Raw genomic sequence first — 11,013 nt, 5'->3', positions numbered from 1 at the left:
AAATGGGATATCGAATGGAAAGAATTAACTCTCTCTCAAAAAGATGTTCAAATGCATACAAGTAGTACCATAGGCTTGCCCTTCATGTATTCCTCCACTAATGTAGACAACTTGGTTCAAAATCAATTAGGACTTAAAGGGTTGTAGTTTAGGCTTCTGGTTAAGGCATGGCACAATTTTGGTTAGAGTGACTCAAAACCTCTCCAAGCACTACAAAGTTTACAATTAAAGTCCACTTCCTTCAAAAACATTTTCCATCCTTTCTTCACTTTTTGTTCCATACCTAGTCTTCTCTTTATTCACAACTTCTTATCATTTTATTCTATATATTTTTTCTTTCCTTTTCAAAATCAAGGAAGGTTTTATTTTTTTTCTCTACCTTCCACCTTTTTAAACAACTTCGATATCACAACTTCTCCAACCTTCACCCCCAAACTTAGGCTTTTAGCATATATTTACACTTTCAAAGTACTTAGGGAGGTAGGGTGCCAAAAGCTAGATTAATAAAGAAAAACGGATTAAAGCTTGTAATATGGTTGCCAAAGAACAAGGTTAAAGGCTCAAAATGGGTTGACTAGGGAAAATATTCAATGGTAGGAAATTTAAGGCACAATGGCGGTCCATGGAAGGCCTAATATAATTTTTCAAACCAAGTTATTCTATGATTTCGCCTTGAAGCACATTCCGGGCAAGTTCTAGACTACAAGTAATGCAAAAGAACTCATAATAAACCTCACCACACATGGCACATGAACACTCAAGTGGAATGTAAATCCAAAATCCAATTGAAACCAATGACTCAAAGAGGTTGCATATAGCATATGAAGCTATTTAGTGAATCAAAGAGCCAAAATTTGAGTCTAAAAGTCATGATATCTTTACTTCAATTATTTTTCAACAACCAAAAATTCATATGCCGAGGTTTAAATCATGTTGGTACCAAGAAAGCCACAACTTGGTCAATGGGCACAAACTCCAACCCAAACAACTTATTCTTCCTAATATTAACATAGCTATATCTAAACTACAAGACTAATTCCCTTAAGAAAGTTGTCTATCTATCCATCAACGGGAAAAGTCGACAAAAATGTACTACAATTACCCAATTTAAGAAGAAAATTGGCATCCTTGGAAAAAGAACCATGGTATAAAGAAAACCAAGGATATCGCCACTAACATAAAATATACTATATAAAAATAAAATAAAATAAAAAAATTAAGAAGCTATTAACCAAAATTAAGAAGTAAATAAACATCAAGTAACTAAAATATACTACTAAACATAATAATATCACACATCATATGAAAATATACTAACAACAAAATGAAAGCAACTACAGTACCAATCTGCCAGAACAACAGTTATACAAGAAGCCACCACTAACTAAAGATGTTGCAATGTCCCCAATGCAACAAAACATGATAGAGTAAAATGGTGGAAAGTGATTCCTGAATACTGCATCAACTACTCTCCTCGCTGTCTGAGTCAAAATCCTCCTCCTCTCCTTCTTCCTCGGACCAATGAACAGGAACATCATCATCATCTACCGGCCTGGTTGATGGCATCGGGTCCTGAGGCTTTAGGACTTTCCATATCCCCTTCACACCCTTCCACATGCGAGTAAAGAATTTGTCTCTTTTCTTCTCCCTTTTCTTCATTTGAGTGTGTGCCTTTTCTAGATTTCCATGGGAACTGCTGAACTCACCATGCTTCTTGGCCAGATCAGTGTATGCCTTCTCCAGCGCCGTAAGGTGATCCCCCTTCTTCCTCTGATCTTCAAGGTATTTTTGGAACTCTTTCTTTGAAATGTAAGAGGGTCCCTCAGATATCTCCCCAGGTCCCTATGGAAGGCCAGCTACTAGCTTACGAATCATTCGCATCTCCTCACTAAGCACAGCAAATGATCCTCCTGTAGAGGATGATGACTGACTACTCGGATCAACCTAAGAGGAAGAACCCATCTTTCTCTTTTTTCTCTTTACCGCGCCACCCTCTCCTCTCTTTTTCAACGGATTTAGAGGCTTTACCGGCTCTATCCAGTTGTCCCCCGAAGCCTTTTCCACCCCAGCAAGATGGCACAGCTCAGTGATAAGCGATGGGAATAGCAATGATGGGCTATTCTGCATCTGATACTCTCTCAGTTTATTGATGAAGATTTCACCAACATTCAGCTAAATACCATCAAGGATGTAGGCTATCATCTGAGCTCTTGTGACCGGGACATTCCATATGTTCGACCTAGGGGAGATATGACTGCATATGATGGCCAGCCATATCTTTGCTTCGGCAGTGAACTCTTTAGATGTAATCCCTCTCTTCTCAGCTGCCCATGGAACATCTGTACCCGGGCATAATTTGGATACCAACCACTCCCCTAAAGCATAGTCTTTTCCCCTTAATGGGGCCATGATGTGGTCTGGCAAATGATAGAAGTGATTCACAGTTTCAGCCCAAAGTGCACCATTTTGCCTCGAATTCTCATCTTGGGCTTTTTTAGCCTGATAGCTGGGAGGTTGGCATAGAATTCCCTCACCCATTGCTCATTTGCTCGGCAAGGTTGAGGGGCAAAATAGTTTCATCCCATGGCCATTAGCCTTTGATAGAACTCGGGAAGACGTTCCTAGACGTTGTCTAGCAGTATACCACTTTCTGGGAGCACCTTCTTCGAGATCAGGTTTTCAAAGTACCGTTCTTGACATTCCAATGACAAGAACCGGTGTTGGTCAAAGTTCTGGTCAGCTTCCAAGGGGTTGTCACTTGCGGATCCTTCAGAGTTAGAGCCCATTTTCCAATTATAGTACCTGTCAATAAATGATAAGAGTTAAAACATGGTATGGCTATGAAGAATAGTGCAAAATGAATCAAATATGCCAAAGGAATACTCGGACAGTTGAAACTCAGCCTTATAAAAAAATTCAGGATTTTCAGATTTTCAATTGTCTTCTCTCTAATATCGCAATTCCCAAGAAATCATCGCAATTGTGATGTTATCAGAGGTGGCATTTGCGAAATATTCCTTGTAATTGCGAAGAACACTGGTGTCTGATAAGCTCGCATTTGCGATGAAAGTTTGAGAATTGCAAAGGTTGCTGGGACTTGGGTTTTTCGCAATTGTGACCACTTTTTCGCAAATGCGAAAAGGCCTTCGCAGTTGCGATTTCATCGTCCCCAGCCTTACCTTTTTCAGAGAATAGTTTTTAAGCCCTAACATTTTGGAATCGAAGTCATTTTCAGTGAACCTAATTATCATTTAAGCATAAATCATGCATTAAACTTCATAGACATCCATGAATCAAAAATATCGATGTTTCGGCCAAGAATTTTATTCAAGCCTTTCATCGATCACATAGAAAGCACAAAAATTTCACTTCTATTTGACAAGCATGAGTACTCAGACTTCCCCAAATTTTTAGCAAAGAACACAATCACACACTCTCAACCAACCTCACCCAGAAATTAATATAAGTTTTGACAAATTTTTGAACAATTTGGGGCAGAGAATGAGACCCATTTGGACTCTAGGGTTGCAGAGAATCAAAGAAGAAGAAGAAGAAGAAGAAGAAGAAGAAGAAGAAGAAGAAGAAGAAGAAGAAGAAGAAGAAGAAGAAGAAGAAGAAGAAGAAGAAGAAGAAAGAGCGATTAAGCTTTCATACCTGGATACTTGCAATTAGGAGTGAGAGTTGATGGAGTTTTACAGTGGTGAGGGGGGGGAGACAAAGATTTTAGGGACTTAGAACTTTTTCTTCAATTTTGTTCAAAATGATGCACGGCCCAGTTTTAACCTCTCTGATGTTGCAATTGCGACACAGCCTTCGCAATTGCGAAGGTCAATGAAACCTGCTGTTGTCGCAATTGTGACAAAACCTGGGGAATTGCGATGGGAAAGTTTCGCAAATGCGAACATTGTTTAGCAAATGTGAAACCTGCCCCTCCATTTTTCAACAGCTACTGGTTTTGGCTCTCCGGGTCATCCGACCTGCTCAAATCAACTCCAAAAAATCTAAAACTTGGCAGATTAGTTACAAATAATATTCTAAGCTATTCTAAAAAAAAATTCAAAAACGACCAAAAATTTTGAAAAACAATGGGTTTCCTCCCACCAAGTGCCGTATTTAACATTGTGGCACAACGCAAGTCAACTTTACCATTTTTCTCGCCACTTAGATGATATGAACTGGGCACCTAACTTTGAATCAAGTTTGTGACCACGAGCGATGGAGGGTGGTAAGTCGATAATCAATCCAAGACTTAAATTCTTCATTTTGCACTTCTTGGCTCTCATATGAGGAATGTCATTTTGCCTTGTTTTTTCCCTCAAATTGTAAAATGTATGGCATGAGTTTTTCCTCCTCGCAATCCTCCATTGATTCGTGTAATTCAACTTCCATATCACCACACAATTCCAATGTTGAAAAATGCTTGGAATGTGACTTCAAACCTCCTAATTGCAATGCTTCCCGGATGTTGACATTATCTTTTTCCCCCGAACTAGAGTCAATATCAACCATATTTTCATTTACGCCGGTTGACTCTAATTCAATATTTTTCTCGGCATCATTAACACTCATGGAGTCGGTTGGCGGATGTTCAATTCTTGAATCCTTAAAGTAAAGCTCACTTTCTTCCTCGGAATTGGACTCTTCTTGGCTTCCTTCCACACTCTCAAGTTGGTGGGCATAGTGAGCCTCAACTAATATTTTCATTTGATTTTCCAAAGTGCGGATATGTGCATCATTGTAAGCCAAGCCTTGTTTCAAGTCCTCGAGTGCAAAGTTGTGCTTCTCCTCATTTTCAAGAATGGTCTCCAACATGAGCATCATCTTCTCATTTTGAGCATTTGAGAGTTCTTCTTGGTTTTGATCAAGTGCCAAGGGAGGATTTCCGGCTTCCACATCTATGGAAATTTCTTGGCCATCATTAACTTCCGAGGATTTTTGGACCTCTAAAGCTTCAAGCATTTCTCCCATTTGTGAGTGCAACCTTTCAAGTGCCAAGTCATTTTGGAGACTATTCTCCAAAAGCTCCTCCAAGGCACTTTGCTCTTTGTTTCCTCCTTCAAATAGGCACTCTAACATGATCTTGAACTCTCCATTTCGGCCATGCTCAACTTCTTCCACTTCCATAGCCCTATAATTTTCATCACAAAAAGTAGAATCATCATATCGAGGACTTAGGAAAGGGAAGGACAAATAAGCACAATCATCCCAATGACCATTTTGAAAACCACACTTATCACAAATACTCCACTCATGGGTTTGAGATTGTGCGCACAATCCACCCTCGGGAGAATTTAAACAATTTTGCCACGAGTGTGGTCCTCCACAATAAGGACAAAAGTCATCAAAGTATGAACAACTACTATCCGACCAATTTTCATTAAATGATGCCATTCTAAGAAAATAAACAAGAAAAATAGACCAAGGTAGGGAAAATTAATTACACAAATATTCACAAGTTTGGACCAAAGCACTTACGCTTATTTCTCAAACAACCTAAATTATGCCAAATTGTTCCCTGGCAACAGCGCCAATTTTGATGACATCCAAATCCACTACTAAAAAGTAAATGGACACGATCGCATGCAATATAATTTACCCAACTATGGGTCGGGGTCGAATTCCACAGAGAACAATGTGTAGGCGATTAGGAATGTAAGATAATTATCACTTATCGCGCAATGCCAAACACTTAGAATTGGTTTTTGAAAATGTTTTATACCTAAATGCGGAAATGTAAACTAACCTAGAAAGCAGGTAAAATGATCAATGGCTACAAGTATGGATGCATCGGGAATTACACTCAAGTAACGATCCAATGTATTTCATGATTTTACAAAAATGAGCGAGTTTATGTTAATTAGCCACGGATAATAATTTTTAATTAGCTTCTTCCGAAGACTAACAAGACTTCCTAATTGAATTATCCCTAAAACAATTAAGATATTAAGCACACCCGGAATGGCTACAAGTAGTTTAATCATATCCCTAGGTAGAATCTATAAAATGAGGGCTAAAGCCTCAAGTTCTTGTTAATTAATCTTTCCCAACGCCAAATTATATTTTTCAAAATTAATTCGGAGTTAATGGGCGAGTCCTAGGGTTAGCTAATCCCTTTGGAAATATTAAAGAACAAGAATAATTAAAGTAACAATAACTCGCTTCATAAAAGAATAAAAATCATTCAATACATAAGCACAACAAGGTATTTAATCCACACTTTAAATATGAATATTTCCATAAACAAGATTTAAGTGTTGGAAATAAATACTACATACTTAAATATTCAATACAAAGCAAGGAAATGAAGAAATAAACATAAATGGGTAAGAAATCCTTAACCACAAGCTTGAAATCTTCAAAACCAAGCGTGTGTGCAAAACCCTAGCTTCATGACTTGTTCTCTCTAGTCTCTTGGAACTGAAAATAAGCCAAAGATATGCCAAAGATATTTTACAAATGAGCCTAGTCGGGTATTAAATGGTTTGGGGCCAAAAAATGTGAAATTCTAGAATTGTCCAGGTGTGATGCACGATTTTTGCATTTGCGAACAAAGGTTCGCAATTCCCAACCATGCCTATACTGCTTCCATTCGCATTTGCGAAGGTTGACTGCTTGAGTTGACTTTGTATTTGCGAAGACTGCCTAATTCACCTTCCTTCGCAATTCCCATATTTTCCTCGCAATACCCAAGACTGTCATCTTCGCATTTCCCAGACTTTTGTCGCAATTGCGACAACTGAGGGTATTGCCCAGATTTTCCTCTTTTTAGTTTCTTTTTGACTTGTTTCACTTGATTTCTTCAACATTACTTCTAAATCACATAAAACCTATAATATAGAAGTAAATGGAATTAAACACATGAGTTTATCACATCAATCATAGCAAAAATATAGGCTTAAATACAAGATAAGTTGGTAAAATACCAACTTATCAGAGGGCTTGGAAGCTGAAGCAAGTGTTTGGAGAAAAAGGTCAATTCGGGCATTGACCGACTTTTGCTCATTGAGCAGTTCTGCTTTCAAGTTCTCTAAATTTCACCCTGAGATCAACAATCTCTTTTGTCAAACGAGTTACTTCATAATTTGACGTCGGAACCCCTTGGGCTTGCTAACCTTCTAGGATAGCATTCCTAGCCTTCAACCGACGAATCTCCTCAGTTGCACTATACTGAGCATTAATGAGCTGTGAGACGGTTGATGTACTCCATACACCCCCCCTCCCCATTCTTTTCTATGCACTCGCATTCTTCCAATGTTGTCTGTGAGAAAGTCTGCTTCTTAGTCCCCAACTTGGCTTGCCCCAGTGGCATCTCAAAGAACTTAAACACTCGCGTAAGCAAAAACCCGTAGGGAAGGCCATGATTACCATATTTGAAGGTGGCTTCCTTTTGAATGTGTTCAATCATAATAGCAAGCAAGCTCACATGAGTAAAGCTATCTAGTTTCTCCATCAAGAACAGGTCAGACTTGGAAGTCACTGACCTCCTCTCAGCTCGAGGCAATAGAACTTTGTTTACCAATTCAAAAAGCAGCTGATAGACAGGGAGCAATGCCTTCTTATGGATCTGGTCCCCCTTTTGGTTTGCATTGTCTTTTACCACGTCATTTCTGAAGTTAAACCGACACACATCCTTTACACTGGACACACCAACTGAAGGAACTTTAAGAATTTCTCCAAGCAGCTTTACATCGAACACGATATCTACTCCATTCACCAAAGCAGAGATATGATCGGTCTCAACGGGAAAGAGGCTAGCAAAGAATCTTTGTACCTCATCCTCATATGCCTTAGGTGCATCTATTTGGAATAGGTTCCCCCATCGTTGAAACTCAACCATTTCAAGAATTTGTCGCTTACCAGCCATCTCAAAGATTGTTGGGTCAATCGTACGACCCAGCAGAACATTTTGGTGCCTCAGGCATTCTGAACCAAGGCTGACTTCACTTCTCATCCTCTTCACAAAACCAGGTTCCTGAACAATTTTAGACTTTCGTTTGCCAGACTTCCCACCACTTGATTTCTCTTTTCCCTTGGATTTGACTAACATATCCTCATCAGACATCGACAACTCACTCACAGCATCCTTTAACATGGAACTATGGGTTGAAACTTTTTCTACTGAAGCAGGCTTCTTCTTCTTTTTCTGGGACTGTCTCACCAATGAACCAGGTTCATCTGGTGTTTCTTCTTCCACCTCTACCACAGGGATCGCCTTATCACTTACGGGCATACCATCTTTCACCATATTCTTCCTTTGCTTCTTACTACTTTTTCTGATCTTTTGAAGGGCAGAGCCGTAGGCCACCTTAGCTTGCAACCTGGTAGTGGGTCTCTTGGTGGAAGACTTAGGAGTAGACACCACCCTTCGCTTAACTATGAACACATCAGGAGCTAGGTCGTCTAAATCCTCCTCATCACTGGACCTCATCTCAGGTACCTTTATATCCAAAGGCACAACAGCGAATGCAGGAATAGAACTGTCCTGGGAATGAGAACCCTGACCTGGGTCCTTCGGAGATGGATCAGGTTCCTCATGTGAGGGCCCAGTAGCTTCTGCTAGTGCAGCGCCTTCAACAATTACAATGGCCCCTTCATCCCCCATACCCTACACCGCATTTTTCTGAGAGATGATCTCATGTAGTACACCATCAGCACACACCACAAAGACGGTTACAACCTTTTCATCCTCAATTGGCACTACTGTCATCACAAAATCTGTAGCAACAATGGCAGAACCCTCTGTGACCTCAGGGTTTTGACCTTGTTCTCCACTTGTTCTTTAATTAGTGGGAACCTTAGAAGATGGAGAAGATGGATCAACAATTTTAGGGGTTTTTGAAATGGAGAGAGACGGGAATCTGGGCGAGGTGTGATTTTAGCGAGAAGGGTAAGAGTGGTTAAAAAGGGCTCAGTAGGGGTGGAGGACTCCATAGGTTTTTCAGTAACAGGTATGACTGAGGCATGGAGGTCAAAGTTTGTATCAGCCATTGAAAAGATGGAGCGAAGGTGCTTTGGGAAGTTCTAATAGAGGACTTATGGTTTGTGGAGAACAGAGGGGGGTTTTATTAAAAAAAAAAGGATAATTATGAAGAGAGAGATAGGCATCGGTTCTGAAACGGTGGTTGGGCGTGGAGAAGTGCAATGTTTTAGAGGGAGATGGAACGATTTGAAGTGAAGAGAAGTGACAACAGAGTCTGAAAAGTTGGATAACATGGCAGTTGTATTTTGTACCTTTTTAAGATGTGTATTAAAGAATGCACAGAACTACTAACCTTTGGTACAAGAACCAGGTTCTTGACCTGTTATTTGAAATATTCAATCCTCTTTTATCATCCATGCACTCCATCTACAACTTCTATACTCATCATGCATGTTTACCTGCAACGGTATTAAAGTGAGTTTGACATGGCCAGAAAACACTTTTAGCCAGTTTTTTTCTTGAAGGTGATTTTCATAGCCAAATATGAGGAATCAAGTTTTCAATTGGGCTTTAAAAGCCCCAACTTCACTCTGTTTCTTTCAAAATGTTCCCTACTTAATGCCTTGGTGAAGATGTCTGCAATTTGATCTTCTGTGCTACAAAACTTCATACATATCAACCCTTTTCTCCATATTGCCCCTCAGAAAGTGATGCCTCACATAAATATGCTTGGTTCTTTTGTGTTGAACTGGATTCTTGGCCATATTAAGTGCACTGGTGTTATCACATAGAAGGGGCACACTCTCAGTGAGTACCCCAAAGTCCTACAATTGCTGCTTGATCTATAAAAGTTGTGCACAGCAGGATGCAGCGGCTACATATTCTGCTTCAGTTGTTGAAAGAGCCACTGAGTTTTGCTTCCTTGTGCCCCAAGAGATGAGACATGAACCTAGGAAGTGAGCCATTCTAGAAGTGCTTTTCCTGTCCATAAGATAACCTGCATAGTCTGTATCAGCATATCCAATGAGATTAAAGTTGTCACCTGAGGGATAATAAAGGACCAGGTCTTGTGTTCCTTTAAGATATCTCAGAATTCTTTTGGCTGCCTTCACATGAGATTCCTTGGGATTTGATTGAAACCTTGCACATAGTCCCACACAAAAGACAATATTAGGTCTACTGGCAGTAAGATAGAGAAGAGACCCAATAATGCCTTTATACATGGTTTAATTCACAGGAGTCCCATTTTCATTCATGTCCAATCGAGTGGTTGTAGCAATGGGAGTGTCTATCACCTTTGATGCTTCTATGTCAAACCTCTTTAAGAGCTCCCTGATGTATTTTTGCTGATAAATAAATGTGCTATTTGGGGACTATTTTACTTGAAGACCCAAGAAGAAGTTCAGTTCCCTCATCATACTCATATCAAACTCACTTCCCATAAGTTTTGCAAATTCTTCACACAGAGAATTAGTTGTTGCCCCAAAAATGATATCATCAACATAGACCTGAACAATGAGCAGGTTCCTTCCTCATTTCTTTAGGAATAAGGTGTTATCAATTTTCCCTCTTTTAAAGCCATTTTCCAAGAAGAATTTTGGCAGCCTTTCATACCAAGCTCGAGGAGCCTACTTCAACCCATACAATGCTTTATCCAGTTTAAACACATATTCAGGGTGTTCATGACATTCAAACCCTGGAGGTTGCTTTACATAGACTTCTTCCTTAAGAAGTCCATTCAAAAATACAATTTTGATATCCATTTGGAACAAGGTGAATTCCACATGAGATGAAAAACTGATTAGAATTCTAATAGCTTCTCTGCGAGCGACCGGAGCAAACGTTTCATCATAGTCAATCCCTTCCTCCTGATTGTAGCCTTGAACTACTAGCCTAGCTTTGTTCCTTGTGGTATTCCTATGTTCATCAAGCTTTTTCCTGAATACCCACCTGATTCCTATAATGGTTCGATCTGAGGGTCTGGGTACCAGGTGCCAGACATTGTTCTTTTCAAACTGATGTAACTCGTCTTGCATGGCTGTAATCCAATCTGCATCTTTCAAGGATTCATTGATATTCTTGGGTTCTATTTG

General features: G+C 39.7%; 1 protein-coding gene across 1 annotated transcript; it reads right to left on the bottom strand.

Moving 5' to 3' along the window:
• Positions 1-9,762: 9,762 nt before the first annotated feature.
• LOC138888004 (secreted RxLR effector protein 161-like) lies at positions 9,763-10,143 on the bottom strand. The gene has a single exon (XM_070169799.1). It carries the CDS (start codon positions 10,141-10,143, stop codon positions 9,763-9,765), a length of 381 nt encoding a protein of 126 aa, XP_070025900.1.
• Between the last annotated feature and the right edge of the window lie 870 nt (positions 10,144-11,013).

The sequence above is a fragment of the Nicotiana sylvestris genome, chromosome 3, assembly GCF_000393655.2.
Source record: "Nicotiana sylvestris chromosome 3, ASM39365v2, whole genome shotgun sequence".
NCBI classification, from domain to species: domain Eukaryota; kingdom Viridiplantae; phylum Streptophyta; class Magnoliopsida; order Solanales; family Solanaceae; genus Nicotiana; species Nicotiana sylvestris.
Note: the sequence above shows the minus strand (reverse complement) of the source record. Positions and strands in the feature narration are given on the sequence as shown.